The sequence below is a fragment of the Glycine max genome, chromosome 11, assembly GCF_000004515.6.
Source record: "Glycine max cultivar Williams 82 chromosome 11, Glycine_max_v4.0, whole genome shotgun sequence".
NCBI classification, from domain to species: Eukaryota; Viridiplantae; Streptophyta; class Magnoliopsida; order Fabales; family Fabaceae; genus Glycine; species Glycine max.
The window spans coordinates 38720606-38743612 of NC_038247.2; the positions used below are offsets into that span (position 1 = coordinate 38720606).

At 32.6% G+C, this 23007-nt stretch overlaps 3 protein-coding genes across 3 annotated transcripts; 1 reads left to right on the forward strand and 2 right to left on the reverse strand.

Annotated features, from left to right (window-relative positions):
* Positions 1-1422: 1422 nt before the first annotated feature.
* LOC100817323 (T-complex protein 1 subunit epsilon) lies at positions 1423-5131 on the forward strand. Its single transcript, XM_003538536.5, has 9 exons — positions 1423-1797; positions 1875-2193; positions 2301-2649; positions 2829-2961; positions 3090-3142; positions 3381-3483; positions 4079-4245; positions 4493-4606; positions 4714-5131. Exons 1-9 carry the CDS (start codon positions 1599-1601, stop codon positions 4882-4884), a joined length of 1608 nt encoding a protein of 535 aa, XP_003538584.1. The 5' UTR covers positions 1423-1598; the 3' UTR covers positions 4885-5131.
* A 793-nt stretch (positions 5132-5924) lies between these two features.
* LOC100801136 (probable pectate lyase 5) lies at positions 5925-8782 on the reverse strand. Its single transcript, XM_041006945.1, has 4 exons — positions 8619-8782; positions 7067-7807; positions 6796-6934; positions 5925-6553 (listed from the first exon to the last, which is right to left on the reverse strand). The coding sequence occupies exons 1-4, from the start codon at positions 8723-8725 to the stop codon at positions 6329-6331; spliced, it is 1212 nt and encodes a 403-aa protein (XP_040862879.1). The 5' UTR covers positions 8726-8782; the 3' UTR covers positions 5925-6328.
* A 5823-nt stretch (positions 8783-14605) lies between these two features.
* On the reverse strand, positions 14606-16965 carry LOC100816256 (probable pectate lyase 5). The gene is made up of 4 exons (XM_006591416.4): positions 16726-16965; positions 15854-16591; positions 15370-15508; positions 14606-15181 (listed from the first exon to the last, which is right to left on the reverse strand). Exons 1-4 carry the CDS (start codon positions 16833-16835, stop codon positions 14960-14962), a joined length of 1209 nt encoding a protein of 402 aa, XP_006591479.1. The 5' UTR covers positions 16836-16965; the 3' UTR covers positions 14606-14959.
* Positions 16966-23007: the final 6042 nt, after the last annotated feature.

The window sequence follows — 23007 nt, forward strand, 5'->3', positions numbered from 1 at the left end:
CACTGTCGCTTACAGATCCGGCGACATCGTTCCCATGAACTGCATGGGTTAATACCACTTCGTTTGTTCCCATTTCCCCTTTCACTCTTTGTGATTTTCTCTTCCTTCCATACAATGTCGTTGCATCTCTCATTATTTTTTCCCCTTTTGTGATTGCAGTCGCGAACCGTGTGGCAGGACCTCATTGGTCGCCACTGCCCCATCTTTGTCGTGAATCGCGAGTTGTGAAAATTTGAATTACTTTGAAATTAAATTACTTTGTCCAAACAAGAAAATTAAAATACAAGAAATTGAATTGCTTCATCCAAACAAAATATTTACAAAATGAAAAGAATTTAAATCAAGACAATCAAAATGCTGTGTATTTAAATTTTTTAGAAAATTTTAAATCCCCCATCCAAACACATGGTAAGCCTTGGGCTTTTAAAAAGATATCTGCTCATAACTGATTGTGTATATTTGTCAACTATGCAACACAAAACAATGAACTCGCACCACTCACACAAAACTTCCTTTGAAAAAATCATTCAGCATATAACCTCCAATAATCTCAAAGTAAATGCATCTGATTCTCTATTAGTTGCTGAATTGTTTGTCTAATTTATTGTGCAGTGCCAAATAACCCATCATCATATTTTCCCAATGTAAAACTCCCTAGCAAGACCACAATCCACTATTACTTCCCAAAACAAAACTAGAACTGTAAAATCTCCAATAGAAAAAGCAAATTGCAAACATAAGTATTCTATTAATTGATATTCACTTGAATTTTTCCTTTTTCACTTTAATAATATGAATCCAAATTCACTTTTATTATTTTGCATATGGCACAAAAAAAAGGATAAACAAAAACAAAATTAAATTATTAAAATTAAATTTGACCACGCTTTCAATCGAAAACAAAATTAAAATTATAATGTCACATACCTGTCCATGCAAGTGAGAGGAACTAAGGAAAGCCGTGAACAAAACTGCGGAACAACGTTTCTAGAAAGAAAGGGTGCGAAATAAGATAGGGTTTAGGACGACCTGTTATGGGGTTACAGAAGACGAAGACAACCACGACACCGAAGGAAGGGTGGGGTTTACGGAAGAAAAAAAGGGGGTTGGGATGGGAGGGATCATCATCCAAGGCCCAAAAGAAGTGCAACTGCAGAATAGAACTTATTGCTACTGCCTCCCCTGTTTTAACGTGAAGTTTGGGGTTATGGAAGGCGTGTAACAGAGTGATACACCAGGGGGTGCAAACTATTGTTAAAAAGGGTATAATGGTCAATTTAAATATAAGAAGGGGGTAGGGTGTACGTAGCAAAAGGTTTGTATATAGCAAGTGCCTTAGCTAATAGTAGATAAATGGGCCTGGACTTTCTAGCCCAGCCCAGCCCAGCCCAGTTGACACAAACATGAGCGTGAGCCCTATGTTTGTTTCGGGTTGGGGGTTTCTGTAATTGAAATATCAGAAAAAGGTGGGAAGGAAGGAAGCATAATAGAAGGTTGTGGGGTTAGGGCTTTAGAGTGTCTTTTCTTCTTTTTCTTCTTCTTCTTCTTCGTTGAATCGCGATTGTTCTGTTGTGCGACTGAAAGAAGAGAGATCGAAAATGGCGTTGGCTTTCGACGAGTTCGGAAGGCCTTTCATAATCCTGAAGGAACAGGAGCAGAAGAGCAGACTTCGAGGTTTGGACGCTCAGAAAGCCAACATCTCCGCCGGCAAAGCCGTCGCTCGCATCCTCCGAACCTCCCTCGGCCCCAAAGGCATGGACAAGATGCTCCAGAGCCCCGACGGCGACGTCACTATCAGTAAGTAACTTCCAAATCCCTCGCTCGCAAGTGCGTTAAGTTCAGTTCTCACTTCACTTTTGTTTTTGTTTTTGCAGCGAACGACGGTGCCACGATCCTTGACCAGATGGACGTGGACAACCAAATCGCGAAGCTGATGGTGGAGCTCTCGCGGAGTCAGGACTACGAAATCGGCGACGGAACCACCGGCGTCGTCGTCATGGCCGGCGCGCTTCTCGAGAAGGCCGAGCGCCTCCTCGAGCGGGGAATTCACCCCATCAGGATCGCCGAGGGTTACGAAATGGCGTCCAGGATCGCCGTCGAGCATCTCGAGCGCGTCGCCAACAAGTTCGAGTTCGACGAGTCCAATTTGGAGCCCCTCATTCAAACTTGCATGACCACCCTCTCCTCCAAAATGTAACTGCAATTATTATTCTTTTAACCTAATAATTGCTCGTCCATAACTTGCATTGGTAACGTGCTTATTTATCATGATGGCTTTCTTGTTTGTTTTGATGGTGTAGTGTGAATCGGTGTAAGCGTAGCTTGGCTGAGATTGCTGTTAAGGCTGTTCTTGCTGTTGCTGATCTGGCGAGGAAGGATGTTAATTTGGATCTAATTAAAGTGGAAGGGAAAGTTGGGGGTAAATTGGAGGATACCGAGTTGATCTATGGGATTGTTGTGGACAAGGATATGAGTCATCCTCAAATGCCTAAGCAAATTGAGGATGCTAAAATTGCTATCCTCACATGCCCCTTTGAGCCTCCCAAGCCAAAGACTAAGCATAAGGTTGACATTGATACAGTGGAGAAGTTCCAGACGTTGAGGTTGCAGGAACAGAAGTATTTTGATGACATGGTTCAGAAATGCAAGGTGAGGTTTCAATTTACTCTTGTTTTAACTTTCTAATAATTTTAATTGTAATGCCTGCCTCCTTACTTAGTTTTGGGATTTAAATTTTAATTTATCTTTTTTAACCCCCTCGGCACCCTTTATGTCTCCCTAGAAATTAGAATGTGTTTGTATTTAGGAACTGACAAATGGTTGTGCAGGATGTGGGTGCAACCCTTGTCATTTGCCAATGGGGTTTTGACGATGAAGCAAATCATCTCTTAATGCACAGGAACTTGCCAGCTGTTAGATGGGTTGGTGGTGTAGAGTTGGAATTGATAGCTATAGCAACTGGTATGTTGTAATTAAACTATCATATGTATGTTTGAAAATTTGTGGATTCTTTGTAAGGCTGTACATTGTGGGTTTGTAGATATTCTTCTATGCCTACTAACAAAGCAATGATCTATTTGCAAATACAGGTGGAAGAATTGTTCCTAGGTTTCAGGAGTTATCTCCAGAAAAGTTGGGAAAGGTATAATCTTGCTCTTGATTTCCTTTCGTGGGATTACAGGACCTGCAAATTAAATTTTTTTGCAGTCTGTTGTCATTTTGAATTCACTTGCAATTTTGGTGGTTAGTAATTCAGAACATGTAGCAGTGGTAACATTTTCCTGTATCCTTTGCTGGGGGGTGGTTATTTTCATGCTTTGTTTGTACATTTGAATTTGACAACAAGCAAAGCAACAATGATTTGTGATTTATTTTTTAAGGCTGGTATGGTTCGAGAAAAGTCCTTTGGTACAACAAAAGACCGAATGCTGTACATTGAACATTGTGCAAACTCAAGGGCTGTAACTATATTCATTCGTGGAGGTAAAGACACACTGTTTGATTCCTTTGTTTAACTGTTTTTCTTTGAAGTTTTAGTTACCCACTTGGAGAAAGATAATTTTTTAACTGTACTGTTGTTCAATATTGTATTTATTTCTTTATTACATTTGTGTGTGAATTGATTGAAAGACATGGATGGAATGAATTACAATGGAATGAAGTGGAATGGGATATAAATACAGTAGACTTGGAGTTTCTGGAGATGTTCGAGTGAATACATACTCAATGAAAATACAGTATTATAATTAAAATAAGAAATCAATTATGGGTTCCATCCAATACCTCCAATTTGAGTGGTAAAAAAGACACAAAAAATGATGGAAACAGATGGAATAGGTTCCATCACTTGCCATTCTCTTCCATTCTTTATTTTCAATTCAAATAATGGATCTTAAATCTATTCCATTCCATTCCTCTGCATTCCATCAATCCAAAATGCAGCTTTAAATACTGCCTGTATAAGGCTTTGCAACTTTCAAGTTATGGATATTTTGTGGAGCTTTTTAAAATAGACTTTTCAGACTGATAAATGTCTAATAAACCTTGACAAATTAAAAGTATCTCTCTTGTTTGGTAGGTAACAAAATGATCATTGAGGAGACAAAGCGCAGCCTTCATGATGCCTTGTGCGTGGCTAGGAATCTTATCCGGAACAACTCTATTGTCTATGGTGGTGGTTCAGCTGAGATTTCTTGCTCTATAGCTGTGGAGGCAGCTGCTGATAGATACCCTGGAGTAGAACAGGTATGGATATTATTAAACTCAAGTGGTTTAATTTTTATTGATAGAATAAACTGAGTTTTTACATTTTTAGTGAATCCAATGAACTCACCTGTTTAAAGAAGCTATTAAAAATCATTGTTATTCACTTGTAGTGTATAGAAGCGATACTGAGTTATTGACTATGGATCAAAATAATGTCATTGCTTAAACAAACATTTTTTAATGTATTCCAAAAGCATTATTGATTGCTTATTTTCTTTCCGTGCAGTATGCAATTAGAGCATTTGGGGATGCTTTGGAGGCCATCCCAATGGCCCTTGCTGAAAATAGTGGCCTGCAACCAATTGAAACATTATCTGCTGTTAAGTCTCAGCAAATAAAGGTAATATAGATTGAACATGATGATTGCTTTGACTATGCTAAACATCTGGACTTAATGTTGATATACTTTTATGTATATCATGGCGCTGACCTTAACTCTGCTTTCAGGATAATAACCCTCACTTTGGCATTGATTGTAATGATGTTGGCACTAATGACATGCGTGAGCAAAATGTCTTTGAAACTTTGATCGGAAAGCAGCAACAGCTCCTACTCGCTACTCAAGTTGTCAAGATGATACTGAAAATTGATGATGTCATCTCCCCATCTGAGTACTGATATTTTTAAACTCAGTCATGGTCTACGTCAAGATGCTGAATTGGTGATACTATTTTGTTTCGATCGGTTTGGTTGTAGTAAGAGTCCGTACGTTCACTTGAAATGCAAGATTTTGGCCCGGTTTGTATCGGAGTTGGGCGATTGTTTTTGTTTTGTTTAATGCAATTGCAATGCTTTTGATATTTAACATTACGGATTAGTTATTTTTTTTATAGACGTTTTAATCTTAGTTTGTTGACAGTGAAAATTTGTCTTAGTATGTGTTTGCATAAGTGTTATCAAAATTGATTTTGAAGTGATGATTTATGTTTTAATGTTTTTATTATAGAATGAAGATTAGAAGTAAAACTTATTATAAAATTTTGGATCCAACACAAAGTAGTTCAAGTTGCTTGAACTCAGAATTAATTTTGAATTTTTTTTTAAAGTGTAACAAAATATGTTAAAATTGGTCTAAAATCAAGTTTAATCTCAGAATTAATTTTTCAACTTAAAATTAAACATACATGAGACTCTCTTGTTTTGGGCCCTTATGATGGTTGTTTGATTGGTTGTGTGACTCAGCGGTTGAAGTCTAGTTGAAAGTGTTAAAGTGCTTTAAAATCCTTTTATTTAATGTAGTTATGGACCTTGTGTTTGTCCGATGGGAGTGCAATTTATTTAAAAAATAATTCTTGAAAAATTAATTGGAACTGACTCAACCGAGGGAATGGTTAATAACAAGTTTTTTTTAGAAAGGTTAATAACAAGTTAAAAGCAGTAATTATGGCCCTTTAAAAAATTAAGCAGTTAATTATATAGCCCTTCAAAAAAATCAGTTTACTGTGGCATCAGGATTAAACAATTTTTAATCAAATGGTGCTGGTTCATTCTCTAGGCCTTGAGGTGGAGTAAATGTAATGCGCATTATTGTAGCGAACGAGTGGTTCGGCTCCTATCATGAATGTCTAAAGACTCTGTATGGAGGAATTAAGTCTATTATTAAGTGTAGTGTCAACCTTAGTGGCCTTTCAGGATTTTTTTTTCTTAACCTTTAGTTCATCAAGGAAAATGAATCCTAATTAATTTAGAATTCGATCGAAAATAAAATCTAATCATAAATTATTTTTGGATCAAATTCAAATAATATCTAAATGATTTAACTTTTAACACATTAACCACTTACACTTAGTCACTTGATTACAGCAGCTTCAATTTAAACTATGGACTATGAAGGCTACTTGATCAACAGAGAGCAATTTCCCCCCCCTCTTAATACTCTGTTCGATTCCCTGTTCTACAGCACGGTTCTATCATTCATTGCCCCTTAATGGGAATGGATGTCACAGCTGATGTAGTATTTTAACACTTAAACTAGAAAAATGGAAATTTTGGCAAGCCAAAAAGTTGTAGCATAGTTCAATTAATTAATTGTTTTCTAAGAACTATCGATACTACTGGCAGTCTAGTGGCATAGATTGCCCTTGTTGCATCTAAGCGCTCCAGCCCCAGCTGTCATGTAAGACAAAAGCATAGGTGGTCGTGCTGCCATGCTTGACGCTTTATCATACCTAGCAGTTGCCCCCGCTCCGGACGGCGTGAAGAAGGCACCATTCAACATTACATCTCCTTCAGACCTCCAATTCCATTTCCTCCACTCACTCTTTGATGATTTAAAATGTTTGGTCACCTGAAATCACCCAATCACTTTTTTTTTTCAATTTATTGAATATACTATGAAAGACAATCTTTTGATTATATGAAAACTTTTAAAGAGTCATCTAATCATAACCCTATGATGTATAATAAGTTTGTTGTCTTTTTAAATAATAATTTGTGAATGCATCATAATCTAAAATTAGTTTACAATGTTAATGCATAAAAATTAAATCCTTAGTTTATTTATCTATTCATTTATTATGTATCTTTCACCTCTTTGTGGTCATCATCATTTGGAGCAACAAATCTATTGCCTTGGCTGAAAATAGTTGGGGATGAACTCCCACCTATTGCATAATGTTGCCAATGTGTGTAATCATTGTTCACAACATGGAAATATCCAAACCTGCATCTGCAAATTTGTGTAGGAAATTAATTAAATCAAGCTGCTGCTCCTCTTAATTTCTAATACAAAGAATTATAGCACAAGCTATACAAGGCTTAGGCTTATATATCTTTTGGCACAGAACAACTAATTAATTACCTCGGCATTCTTCCTCCAAGCCCTTCTCCAAAATGGTTGAAGGCAATGGTGACTTGCATATTCTTGTCAGCTTTATAGGAATCACTGTGTCCCAAGAGCATGACCTTGTTATGGTGTATCATGTAATTGTTGGAAATGGTGATGGCCGTTGAGCCATGAACAACATCAATGAGGCCATCAAAACAGTTTGACAAGGAGCAATGGTCCACCCAAATATGACTCCCACCAAAGATTGTGATCCCATCACCATCCGATCTCGCACTCCAGCTACGATGGTTAGGAGAGTCACTCACATAACCACTGCCACCCCTTTTGCAATCATGGATGTGTATGCCATGGATTATGATATTGGTCTTCTTGTGCACTCTAATGCAAGGTCCTCCTCCAGCAATGTGGATGGTTGCTCCTCTTCCATCAATGGTTTTGTAAGAATTAACTAAGAGATCCTTGTGTAGCTTGATCACCATGTCATGCTTGAAAATTATCCACAATGGCTCTTGTTGAATAACGCCATGTCTCAATGTTCCTGGCTTCGGGTTCACAGGGTTATCACTAGAGTCAGTCACCACATATATTTTTCCATCTTTTCCACCTATGGCATGCTTACCAAACCCAATTGCACAACTAGCTAAACGCTTGCGGTTTCTTTCCCAATTAGGGTCACACCTCCAACAATCATCAATGGGGTTCCCTGTTCCACAAGAAAGATACCCCAAGTTTCTCCTTGATCCATTGATGCTCCTGTACAGTAAAGTTAAAGAACATGCTCCTTAATTTCAGTGTCATCATGCTTAATTCCATTGAAAAATGTTGATCATTAATGAGAATGAAAACTCAAATTTCTCCTATGGTAATCGATTGCTCCTATGGAAAAAAAAAAATGCAATTGTGCTGAGGTCGCTGGTACATATGTTTCATCATAAAAGGTTGTGGTCACTAACATTAACATGTGTTTGTTCTATTCCTAGTGCTCTCATGTCGACAATAAGTTGTGGTCACTGTGACATGCTTCATCACATAAGGCATGCGGAGAATATTCTACTTTATTCATTCATGGAAGTGCATAAGAATAATATACATAATTAGTTTAAATTAAAAGAATTTGAATTTAAAATTTAAGATATATGATATACAAAAGTTAAAAACCACAGCGCCATTCTTTAAGGATAAATAAATTAAAAGATAACTCAAGACTTTAGTTTAATATATAGGGATGAATAGTTGTTACTTATAAAAAATATAGCATCTAAGTTTAACACAAGAGTTTATTGTCTCCAAATACTTTTTGTCGTATTTTCATGGTAATTGACTGTAGTAAAATAGTACAAACCAACTGGTAATGCAAGATGCAGTTTATGTGGTAAAAAAGAAAAATGAATCAAAACAAAAGATAAAAGATCTTTCTGTTCAGCAACCTAAGATTTTGGTAGAATAAGACAGCGTAATTTTGTTTGAAGATGGAACATTTTAAAAGATACCACACGGGCCACGGGGGAGGGAGTAGTGTGTAAGACTGTAACATGTCGAAAACAAATTACTGAATATAACATACTTTTGCACTTCCTGGACCACTAATTCAGGGTCTTGAACTGGAGAAGCATAGATCACAGATGGGGCAAGAAGCAAGAACTGGAACAGAAATGTGAATGAAAATGCCATAATGTCTAGAACTACCTAAATGGAGGGAAGAATAAGAGGAACATTAATAGAGGGAAATTATACAGTTATATATGACTTGCTCTATATGTATAAAAGTGATAGAACTTGAGCTTATATAGGTAGTAATTAAACTGAGAGATCAAGGATTCTGAATTCCTGATTAAACTAGAGAAGCTTGTTTAATGTCCGGGATTTGTACATTAAAAATTCCAAGGTCAATTTGCACACTATTATAGAGTCTATAGACCATTACTTTAATCAGCAAATTATGCTGATAAGAAGAAAAAAATCACAATACACTGATGAAATTTGAGATTTATGAAGTATCTGTCTGTATTCGCGCCTAAGAGGTACCGTTGGAGTTGACACTTGACAGCATCAGAATCTGGCACTTTCTTTGTCTATCATCCATCAATTATGCTGCACGTAGTATTGGTTGTTAAATGAGGTACAGTTTTGTTTTTTTTTAATTGATGATTGATATATTTCACATTTTCACTCTCACCGGCACATATATGTAATATGTCCATCCTATCATTGTTTTTTTCACATCATCACATTTTTTTTATTGGAGACAATTTTGTTCAATCTGACATGAATGACAAAGATCTATGAATACTTAATGTAATTGGCCAACCACATATTCAGAGATTCATACTCGAGATCACCGGTTAAACTGAAACAACTCGCACCAATTGATAATAATTCACCTATCATTTTATTTTGATGAATAGTAATATTGGCTCAAGAAAAGTTACATGTTGCTTTCATGTCAAATTACTCCCGCTAAATAATTGTACAAATTTGTTGTGTCCTTCGTTCTTAGTGAAACGTCCCTATATGTATTGCATGTTCAACAATAGTGAATGAATGTGTATGAGAATTCCTATTAATCCTCGGATTGTGATCGAATTGCTCAGCATGATTCAGAGTCCCATAGCTGGCTTGTTTATTAAATTTATAATAATCAACAAATCAGAATTCCTTTTACTTTTGGAGGCTAAACTGCCGTCTGGTTTCTCTCAAGAAATTAAAAATGGTTAAATGCATAATTTTCCAGCAGACTATTCTATGTTGTGGGTGTAGTCGTGTAGATTGCCTCACATTATTCTGGTATTTATTTCCATTTATAACAACTTTTCATATATAAAATTAGAGTGACAAATCATTGTTATCACCGGAAAGAATAAATTTATATACAGTTCAAATGCTTTCTTTAGAAACCATGAAAAGCCGGCGTTGCATATAGTTGAGAAATTCTTTGTTCCCTGCCTCGCAGGATAAAAAGCAACCTTTGATTACTATAAATTATTTTTTCAGACTCCCTTCTTATTTGTAGAGTTTAATTTTTGAATTTGAGTCTTATAAAAGAGAACAATAAAAAAATAATATCAAGAAAATTAACTAGTGATATTTCAATAAAATTATAATGAGGTTTAATTGATCTGAAAATACATTTGAGTGTGGATTGTTACATTTTTTTTTAAATAAAATAAATGAGTGACATTAATAACTTTCATTTATAATTTAGGTTTAAATAATATTTAGGTTTCCGGTATATATTTGATTTTATTTTGAGTTTCAAAAGATTTTTTATATTTTGAATTTATAATATATTAAAAGTTTTGTTTCGTTAGTTACATGATAATATGACACAATCTCAGTTGTTTCATTAATTACATAATGATATGACAATCTATAAAAGAGTTACTGAGATAGTGTAACTTCTTAAATAAAATAAATGAGTGACATTTATATATTAATTAATTATAGGACTCAAAATATATCAGAAATTTAAAATAATAATAATAATTTCAAGGACTCAATATATATATATATATATATATATATATATATATATATATTAATTATAGGTTGTTGATTTTTTTTATTATCATTTATCAACAACTAAGATTATTTATTTTACCCTTCAAAGTGAGTTACTTAATTTAGAGAACTCACGCCTTAATTTTGATATATTGTCAACCAATTAAAATCAATTTATAAGTAATTAAAATGCCAATAATTTTATTATATATATAATTTATAATTAGATAAAATTATAAAAAGCCTTTATATTATAATTTTTCTTTGCTTGAATTCTTTATATTAAAACTTGATACTAAAATTAAAAGTGTTATCTCATGCTCAGAAGTGAAAAGTTAAATTTATTGAAGGAAGTTAATTTAATTATGTTTCTGCCTCTTATAAATTAGGAAATTTTGATTTTGATCTTTGTAAAAGAATTCTTTGATTTTATCCTTCAAAAATCTAAAACCACTCACTTTGGTCCCCCTAAAATGAGCAAAATTTGATTCAAGTGCTTGAAAATAATTTTCTTTGATTTTTATCTATGTATTTTTTTTTCATCCCTAAAATATTTAAAGTCATTATTTTTGTCTTTCCGGTGGTGTAACACTCTTAACTATTTATGTGCTTAATGAAGGTCAAGTGATTATCTCAAGTGACATCCATTAGTACAATATCACCAAATTGGTGATGTTAAATAACCAAGGAATATTATCAATTTTCTTTTAAATGGTAAGGATATCTCTCAAAATATGGATTTAGATTTAAAACGTAAAGTGAGGGTTCCCTTTTTATATATATATTATCTTTTGTCATATCATTAAACAATGTGAGTTATCCGACACACATCCTTCATGTCCTACGAAATGGATTCTATACATTCACACATTTGTGAATAAAAGCCTTTGAATGAATAATGATTTTTTAAATTAAATTTATTGAGATAAAATGAGTAGTTCGATCTATATTTAACGGTTGTAATTAATTGAATACGTGAGTTTTCTAACGGCAAGAAATCCAGATCCCATGTGGAGCATATGTGTATGAGTGATATGATAATAAACAATATGACAAGTTTAACAACAATTAATATGATAGACTCTGATACCAATATCATCTTATAATTTAGATTTAAGTTTAATTTAATCACAAGAACTAACTTATAGAGTAGGAGTTATTCTCACTTATACACACTATTTTTTACTATATCACTAAATGACATATGAGACCTCCAATAATATAATATAATGGTTATACAAAATTATTTATTTAAATTTCTATCCAAGTATCCAGCTTGGGGAGAGCTTTGATTTATCAAGCAAGAGACACAGAACATGATTTTTCTTTTTATCCATAAACTTGCCTTTTCCTAAAAGTTTGTCGCAAATATATAAATTAAGAATCATATATATCAAGGCATCAGGCCTAAATCTAAATTCTAAGGCACAAATAAGATATGATAGTACAATGTATGTATACAACCTACAAAATTAACATAAAGACACAAATATTTAATTATCAGAGAGAGTCAACATATTAAAATTAACATCGGTAAATAAAGTGATACTTTTTAAATTATTTAATTATGTCAATACTTTGCAGTAAATGAAGTACTGTGAAGGGATGACTAAATATATAAGCATACATACTGTAATCCATCTTCTTTTCTATACAGCCAAGCCATTGTGTCTGAACTGAAACCCCTCATTTGTTCATGTGGGCAAATTATTAGTGGTTAAATCATAGGCCCCTCATATTGGGATGGATTTATAATAATTTTGGTCCTACATGTAGATTGTAGAAAGTGGGAACGCCCCTAGAAAAACAAGTGTCAAAGGATGAGAGCATATATATTGCATCTAGCAACCAAAATGCACACAGTGAACACTGCTTCTCAATCTCATCCTAATAACTCAATGAAAGGTGACTCCGCGCAACTATTGGCTTAACTTCTTGATATCTAAATGGTTTTGTGTATCTGCAGGCTGCAGCATTAGTGTGCTTGATCATTGATGGTTTGATCAAATCTCTATCACACAATTTGAACACAACATATTTCTAGTAGATGTTTTTCTTGTCATTCTTGTAGTAAGTTTTCTTTTCTTTTGCCGATAAAAAAAAAGTTTTTATTTTCCAGCTTGTAATAAGTATTAGGAAAATGTTTGGTTTATGAAAAAAAGTGAAAAGAAAAGAGTAAAAAGTAAGATAATCTTTTAAGTTGTTTGATAAAAAAAAAAAAAGGAAAGAAAGATATGATCCACCATGTTTTATTGTGTAGAAAATGAAAGAAAAGAAAAATATATGCATGCAAATTGACATAAATACAATAAATAAGAATAAAATGTGATATAAACAAGATGAACTTTATCAGACTCTTTCTTTCTCCTGCTATCAAACGAATGAGGGATTTCGTTTTTACCGCATCAATCTGTTTTTCATATTCAATAGAAAAAAAGTGTTAATGTACTAGTTTAGAAATCAAAAGTAAAAATACTTCATTAAGAATGTTATTAAAGTACTTCCATTATATTTTTCAATACACCCTTAGTACAATTTTCAATAATTTTTTATAATTGATTCATCAACTGATATCTTAAAATGCTGGTTAGTAAGATTGTAAGTATTAATGAAAGAGCTCGAACGTTTTCTTATCATCGATATATATTATTGCATACACAAATATGAATCTAATCTAGATTGTATTTTTTTTAATACTCGTTTATTGTTTTTAATATATATTATGGAGAAAAATAAATAGAACAAAATAAGGCCCACCTAATTAACTGTGCCATTATAATCATCACAGACAATTGAACTTTATAACAGAAAAATAAGTCAGATGGTAAACTTGAATCTGGAGTAAATTAGAGGAGACAGAGGACAAAAAATGCCAAATCTTCCATTGTGCAATGCATTCTGAAAATTAGTGTTTGGTGGTGACATTTATAGCATTCAGTATCTTGTCGGAGACACATAATACTAAACTTCAACCATTGCCACTTTGTAATGCGATAATTAAGTGTCAGAAAAATAACTTGTTGCGTTTCAAACTCATTGCCTTGTATGTCAGAAGAAAATCAATCAATCCGTCTAAACAATAGATGCTGTGTGTCAAATTCATTAATGCATTCACAAGTCATTAAAGATGCTTGTCCCCAGATAATGGCCCTATCTTTCAACTACGTGGTTCCAATTTCCAATGACGATATATATGTTTCCCTTCCCTTCCACTCCATGTGAGCCTTATCGTCTACTATATGATAAACCATCTTTCTAAGTTCATTGATTAAAAGTTCTTGTAAGATTCCTCTTGAAGAATTAGAAATAAAGATTTTTTTTTAGAATAAATGATTATTTTGATATCTTAATGTATAAATCGGTAAAAATTTAGTTTGTGAAAAAATAAAAATTTTAATTTAATTATTAAATGTGTACAAAATGTGATAATTATATATTTAAAGACTAAAAAAAATTATTCTTTTATGATTAATTTATTATTGATTTACATATTCAGGTACTAAAATAATTATTTATTTAATTTTTTATTTTAAATTATATTAAGATGTATTAAAAATTACAACAAAGTGCATTAAGAATATTTTTAAAAATTAATCAAGTTATTTTAAATAATTAGACAAAAATAATAAAATGTATTTAACTTTTTAACTAATACTTCCTCCGTTTCAAAATTATAGATGTTTAAGGTTATTGTGCATCCATTAAAAAATATTAAATGTTAAAATTTTAGATTAAAATATCCCTATTTAATTATGTTATTAGAATCACCATTATCTATAAATATTTGTGCAGTGGAGAGTCTAGAGAAAATGTTAAGTTGACATTTTCATTGATGAGTGATTAGCCGGTGGTGTCTATCTTTGAATAACAAAAAAATTCAATGTAAACAAGGGAATAGTTGAAAAAAAAAAGTTGTAAATTTAGTGTTAAATTTACAAATTACAAGACATCTATAATTTTGTAACAATTAAAATGCTAAAACAGTTAAATAGATACAGTATGGGATAACCAAATCGAGGCAGAAACAGAACAGAAGTATAAGATAATTAAGCATTTCATTGAACCTACTTAATTTTCTCCATTCATTGAACATTCAATTATATCAATCAACTCTTTCGCTTGTGTTGTGTTCATCAACCCACTCGGTATTGGTCTTACTATTTAGTAATGTACGATACCACAAAGCGGATCGTTTGTGTTGTGAACACAAGCTAAGGTTGTCGTTACAAAAAAAGAAAAAATGTCTAAAAAGTTGCATATACAAAAAAGTTGAATCACTTTTTTCCCCCAGAAGTAGGTACATGCAGTTACTTGGCATGCATTATTTGCCTTTATTACTATGTAATATATCATATCATATACTAATAATATGGGGTGTGTTCGTTCCTCCTGAATCATTCATTCAGCTCAGCAGCGTGAACCCTTTCTGCAGCTAAGTGATCCAGCTGATGCTGTTATAGAACTCACAAGTGAAGATGATTTTGCTGCCAAACTAGATGCTCTTGCATAGCTTGAAGATGCACCTGCTCCTGATGCCGTAAAAAACGCACCGTTTAACATCAAATCTCCACTTGACCTCCAATTCCAATTCTTCCACTTGCTCTGTGCTGAATTCTCCCTCTTTGTCACCTGAAATTAGTTATTCTAAATTAATAATTACCACCAACTGTAATAATTATATCTACCTAAATTCTAAAACCAATTATTATATTTCAATCCTCTTAGTGAATGCGTGTGACATAATTTATATGTTACTTTATAAAGTAAGCTATAATTAAAAGTCAACAGAGGAAAAAACTTATTTTTCTCCCACTAACCTCTTTGAAGGTATTGTCATTGGGAGCAAGAAATCTATTCCCTTGGCTATTGATAGTTGGGGCAGCACTCCCCCCTATGGCATACATTCTCCAATGGGTGTAGTCATTGTTCACCACATGGAAGTATCCATGCCTGCATCTGCCAATGTAGAGATTGTCCACATAAGTGCGTGTTTGAATTTACCTCGAATGATGGAATCTTATTCAAACATTAGTTAACATGATTTCAAGTAAAAAAGAGTCAAAATTAAGTGAAAAACACTCATATAGCTATGCCTATAGACAAGGTTTTAAATTCCAATTGCAATTTTGTTAAGTTTTTTGATATTGAGAGAAATTGTAAACAAAAGCCACCTCAAAAAAAAATCTTGGCTTTGCGACCAAAATTAGTCTATTTTTTAAAACTTTAGCCTATAGCCTATAAGTGTAGCTATAGGTAGCTCTAATTAAAGTATCATGCGATCCAAATATAGATCTTTCTTACCTTGGCATTCTCTGCACTAGCCCTTCTCCAAAATGGTTGAAGGCAATGGTGACTTGCATGTTCTTGTCCCTAGTGAAAGTGTCACTGTGGCCCAAAAGCATGACCTTGTTATGGTGGGTCAAGTAATTGTTGGATATGGTGATGCCTGTGGATCCATGGATGGCATCAATTAACCCATCACGGCAATTGGAGAGAGAGCAGTGGTCCACCCAAACATGACTCCCACCAAAGATTGACACTCCATCACCATCCGAGAGTGTCCTCCACCCATAATGTGTAGGGGAATCCCTCACATAGGCATTCCCTCCTTGCTTGCAGTCATGGATGTTAATCCCATGAATGATAATGTTGGTCACATACTGTATAGTGATGCAAGGTCCACCAGCAATGTGCACACTTGCTCCTCTACCGTCAATTGTCTTGAAAGAATTCATCATAAGCTCTTGCTTGAGCTTGATCACCATGTCACGCTTGAATATGATCCACAATGGCTCCTCTTGGATCACACCATATCTTAGTGTTCCTGGCTTGGGGTTCACAGGGTGATCACCGGGGTCAGTCACCACATATATTTTACCATCCCTTCCCCCAACGGCATGCTTACCAAACCCAATGGAACAATCTGCTAGACGCTTCCGGTTCTTTTCCCAATTGGGGTCACATCTCCAACAATCATCAATGGGGTTCCCCGTTCCACAAGAAAGAAATGCTAAGTTCCTCCTTGAGGCATTAATGCTCCTGCAATAAAAATAATAGGACATAAGTTTTGTTACCCTTTTCACTACGATGCTCGAATAAATATGCAAGTACATGTAACTATGTAAGCACAGTCTTAAAAATGTTGATAGTGAGAAAAGCAGCTTGCTTCCTACTTTTGTACATCTTCAACCACTAGTTCAGGATCTTGAAGTGGGGAAGAGCAAATGCAGGAAGGTACAAGTAGTAAGAGTAACATAAATGAGAGCGGAATTGGAATTTCCATACGTGCTAGCTTGATCTGCCCTCAGAATAAAAAACTTAAGAGGAGTAGGAGTAGTACTAATAAGCAAGGAGGATAAAGGAATAGTATGCCTGTGAAGAAATGTAAGGACATTTTAGACTATATATAGGGAACAAACTGGAAAACCGTGCCATATAGTATATAAATATAAACTAAAATAAATTAAATATTGGTGTGTAAGATCCGAGATTTCCATGATTTAAGGTAATCACTAATCAATAAAAAACCTTCATACGACACATTATTAGTAATCTGCTAACTATTTTAGTAAGCTCTCTAATTCTCTGTAATCTGTATTTCCAAACGCTAGCTAGTTTGCTAGTTGTTACTCATTGTTTAATGTATAGTAAAAAACCACTCAATTTGTTATAGTGCATTAGTGCTAGGTCTAATCCACTATTCGAAATTAAGTGTTATGAAATGTTGTTTCAAAAGTTTAATCACCAATTAACTGTGCGCCGACACTTACATTTGTATAGATGAAATCTTTGTCGGCAATTTGGTTTATATATGTAGTGAGCTACTCTAATAGTTACAGCAAGCAGGCCCCACTTCAACTCATGATCACTTTCATTCAGCTGCATCTGATTTCGCTATGGCCGTTACACATTACTTACATACATTAACATCATTAATGACGGGTAATTCTCTTACCAATATCCATGTAGTATTTTATAAACGTCCACACCTATTCCTGTTCCAATTTCCTCTTGTGACTTTACTTCCTCCTGCAATTCAACTCTTCCATGTACTATTTATATTGGTATTTAATATGTTTCTTTTGTTTAGATTTCATTTCTCAAGAACAATCATGCTTTGCAATTCACCATTGCAATTCTTCCAATCTTTGGCTTTAAGCTTTATATGAAATGAAAAATGTGCATTTATTTCCGTGCCATGATCCATGAGCGGTACGCAAAGTGATGGGATCACGATAGAATGAGATTTAATTGTGACAATCATAAATTTTTACAAGGAAGAAAATGATGCACACTTAATGATCTGACCAGAACACATGCATTAGCGTGAACTGCGCAGGGAAATGAAATGTGCTAAAATGGAATTTAACTGATTTTTTTTTTCTTCTTGCTTCTTGACCTTCCGTTTTCAGACTACTGTTCTTCATAATATATTTCCTATCAATAATAAATACTAAAACATAAAAAAAGTTTTCAATTGATCTATGATAAATTTAACATCAAACACATCAATATTTAAACATAAGATATGTTAATTTTTTAACATAATGATCATTTATAATTTTATACTATACTACAATATAACTCAAAAGATTGGTAATTATAGATCATAAATAAAATTAATCTCTCACTCAGTAAATTAAAAAATATTTATAATCTCTCAACAAGACCAAAAAAACAATACTATGCTACAACATGAAATGTTTGCACTCTCATATTAACTTGGCTAAACTTATTTATGTTTTCTCATAAAAAGGAAAGAAAAATTAGAGTAAATTAAAGGAGGTATATCATGAGACACAAACACTTAAGAGGACACATGGGAGGACCGTACTAGCATCCGTGAATGTGGTGACATGCAGCATTATGCATGTTAGCCCATGTGGACTGTGTTTACTTTTGAGTGGGACCTACTGGTTCATGGTTCTGTGTGAAATCCCTGCCCCTCATTTCTTTGACCTCATCTCAGACCCAGATTTTGGGCCAAAAACTAACCCATTCTAGATTTTGGGTGGGAAACTTTTTCGGCAAAACTGACCAATACCAGCAGGATTATTCCAATTGGGTGATGGACAACGAAGCTTAGCCTTAAATGCTACATCCATTCATCCATGGCCCAAATAAATAAATTATTAAAGAAGAAAAGGTGTGCTAGCTAGTAGCTAACTAGCTATATCCATCCCTCTCCCTCACCTCATCCACTTCAATTCAAAAGTGTGATTTGATTTGTTGCAAGTGTGAAGTGCCACATGGCACAGTATTTCAACAAATAAAATGAAATGAAATGGTGTGGTAAAAATATGATAATTACTAGTATAATTTAGATGAATTCCAAAGTTGGAAAATATAAGGTTGCTTAATATGATCATCATTATCGGAAGTCTTATTTGTTTAGTAGTTATATTATAGTGTTGGCTTCTTTCACGTTAACAGAAATATCACGTTGTTTAGTTGGACAGAAATTCTGTTCAAGTAATTGACTTAAGAAACAAAATAAAATTAGTTGATTTTTTTTTTTAAACAGGTTGTTGCTTTCATATGTGCATGCATGATTAGTTGATTGCATGCATAAGTACAAGAAAGGTATCTTACGGAAAGGTTTTCTCCTGTCATACGCTAATATTCATTAATCTGATGAGGATGTGTTTCAGTCAAGTCAAGAAAAGAGCAATTTGATATTAACTTGCATGATTGGATTCTATAAGCAAATATGTATTCGTGACTTAATTTGTGTAATAGTATAACTATGTGAGTTTGTCATAATATATTAATATTAATATTAATATTAATATTAGGGGAATAATAATGCATGTGATCCAGATTTAATTTTTTTGGGGATGGTTGAGTATATTGACTGTGATTGATATTGGTTTGGCGTCAACACTTTTCTCTCCGTGTCTGTCTGCGTCTCTTGTAAACTAAAAATACAAAAAGCAATTGCAATTAATGTGCTCACAAGTCTTTGTGTGCAAAGCCGAATGCAATGGTATGTACATATAACGAAAATTTGAGGTAGTTGGTCTCAATTTCTTGTACAAATCATGTACTTTGGATGCATATGACGAGCGTAGTTTAATTTGATAACATGAATTAATTAACAAAAGGAAAATTGTTATTGATTAAAAGGATCAATGGGGCCGTATAGCACCGTATCCAAGACGTGTACACATTTTGGTGATGAGTTTTGTCAAAACGTGCATGTGATGGCATTATTAGATATGGATTAGGATATATAACTCATATAGCTTATCATGAGCAAACCATGTGCGAAGCTAGCTGCCATTGCCATTGGCAATAATATTATGCTACCAAATTTTATATATTCATTCTTTGGTAGTGGCACAACTGTTGCTATAGTTAATGAGCAATCATGGCATCATGCATGTCCTCAGCGTCCAATTCAATATTCCCATTGATGAACAATATGTATATTGGTAGAGGCTCCGCAGTCATTTTTTTATTTTCTTAACTTTTAGGACAAACTAACTTACCTCCTTATATAATTTAAATTTAGTAAAATAAACTTACAATTTTTTTGTAAGATTTCAAGTTGGTACACACAAATTTTGTTTGAACAAATTAATATTTCAGAGATATAAAGCTTACTTTATCTTATATATTTTTTTGTTTGATTTTCCATTGATATGCCAGCCAGATATATATTACACGGCTTTTATGATTATATACTCAATGATACTGGAATGATGAAAAGTGAGCAATTATGGCTCATGAGCATAAATTAAAGTAAACAAATGCATGATAAATTAATTAGTACTCCTATATGAAATGATAAATCACTGAGCATATATGAAATATTTTTTGGATAAAGCATAATGTTGACAAACTATGCTACTCGTGTCGTTACTTTTTTTTTTTTTTTTTCCTTTCCAGGACCTGTAGGCACATAAGATATAAGCTAATGGAGGGGTTATATATTTACGGATCCTAATTGAGGGAATTAGGGATTAAATATATATATTCTTTTGTTTTGATCACTTGTGAGTGGTGACTTTCTTTTGTTTTTTTTATCTTTGATCTTATTTTCAACAGAGTTTTCTGATTTTTCCTGTGAACATATTTAATGCGAGCATATTTATGAATTATATAGCGTTGCTTGTGAACTAACATCAACTAACTGACTTCATGTCAAAGATAAATAATTGACTTGTGGAACATACTATTACTACTATAACAAAAAGTAATTTGTGCTGAAAAAAATCATGCGAATAGAGAAGTAAACTTCTCTTTAATTAATGATTCGATCATGTGCTAGGCAATACAAGTAATTAACATTAGCATGTTTCTCTCGTTCAATGCAAAAGCTTCAAACATGCATTACGAAAGAATACATACCCCTCGAGCCAAATAAAATAAAATAAAGAATACATACCCCAACGTCGTCCCAATTCCCAAGAAAGAAGCTCTTTTCGTTGGCTTGTGACTTGCGAGATTGCAGATATGTCTAATTATCATATAAAAGAGAAATTATATTTATGCAATCTTATCATATAAAAAGCGGTTAATATCACTTTTTATTTAGTATGTTTGATAATTATTTCATTTTTTATGTTTTAAAAAATTTATTCCTACCGTTTATATTTTCGAAATATATTGTTTTAATCATTTTTTCAGCTTTCCATTTAGAAATATTAATATTCTGATAACCTTTAAATTTTAAAAAATGATTAAAATGATATATTTTGAAACCCTAAAAGTTTAGAATTAAAATTTTAAAATTTATTGTATTAAACCAAAAAATCTGTAAAGTATAATAGACCAAAAAGTGATATTAAAATTTTTAAAATAATTAAGTTTATAGTAATGACTAAAATTATCTTTATTTTATTTTTAAAAAATAATTAAAAAAACCTCACAACTTAAATGACCTTAACACATAATATCGCTGAAATCATAAAAAAATTCTATACTCCTCACCGGAAAATTAAAACTTTTCATACAATTATGCTATTAAAAATAGAAGAAACAAATTCAAGTAAGAATTAAAACATTGACAGACATAAAGTTTCTACCGAAATTTTAAAAAAAAGACTAAAATGATATATTTTAAAAATATAAAAGAACGAAAGTGAAACTTTGAACATTTTTAATGAAAAATTGAATAAATTATCAAAATGATACATTTTAAAAACATAAAGGATCATAATAAAATTTTTAAAATTTAATATATCAAAACAAAATAACTATAAAACGTATTGAATCAAAAGTGAGATTATCTTAAACCTATAACAAGTTATACAACAGAAATGTAAATGAAAATAAAAACGTGAGAAAAGATGGTTGTAGTGATAGAAAGAAATAAAAAAGAATAGTATTATAAATATTACAAAAAAATATTTTACAAATAATATGATATTCTTATTAAAACTTAATCGTTGTCATAGATAAACTCCAAGAGAAAAGTTTTCCCAATCACCCCTTTTTTGTATGAACCTGTTATGGCAGGATTTCACTGGGGTCCTTTGTGCCCGTGTGTTTCGAGTTTAGTGGCTTAGCTTAGATTCCGTTCTTTATAAAAAAAAAATTACAAATTTGATCTCTATATTTCTCTCATAATTTAGTCTCCTAACTTAATTTATGAATTTAATCTTCCATTTTTCTGCAATTCTCTTATTTTAGTCCTCAATTCTTAAATTAGACATTGATAATTAATTACTTACGTCGACCGTCGTGTGTTGTGTTTTTATTAGACATTAATCGTGACATCTAATTAACGTCAATCTCCAATAAAATCATAACATGTGATTATCAACGTCCAATAAAAACATGACACCTGATGGTTAAGGTAAGTAATTAATCACCAACGTTAATTTCAAGGTTGTGAACTAAATTTATGAATTAAATTATACTGGACCAAAATCAAATTATGAGACAAAACAGAAAGACCAAATTTATAATTTTGTAAAATAAAAAACGAAAAGAAAAAGCAATAGTAATATGCTGTTATGGTATACCATACATTGTATACAGACTGCATTCTCTACTATGTGATATTTCATTAATTAATCAATAGTTAATCCAGAGAAGGAAAACGCAGAGAAGAAACTCTAGGGCTATCTCCCTCTTCCCTTGCTTAGTGACAATGGCTTGAACGTTTTGTGCAACAAGGGAAGAAATTAAGAATAATCCAATTATTACAAGATTTTTTTTATAACAAAGTCGTTTTTCTAAATAAAAAAGAGAGAAAATTCTATTGTTAAAAAGAGAGAAAATCCTGTTGGCTTGTGTGTAATTTAATTCTATTGTGTGAATTTCTAAATTATATTCAAGATTTATTATTTTACAATCCCTCTACAACGAGTGTGTAAATTTCCAACAAAACATATATGGGAGGAAGAATGAAAAAATGTACAAGATTATTATTTTTAAATTATATTCAAGATTTATAATTTTACAATTAAAATTATTATTTTTTTCTTTGTGATTTTCTTGATTTT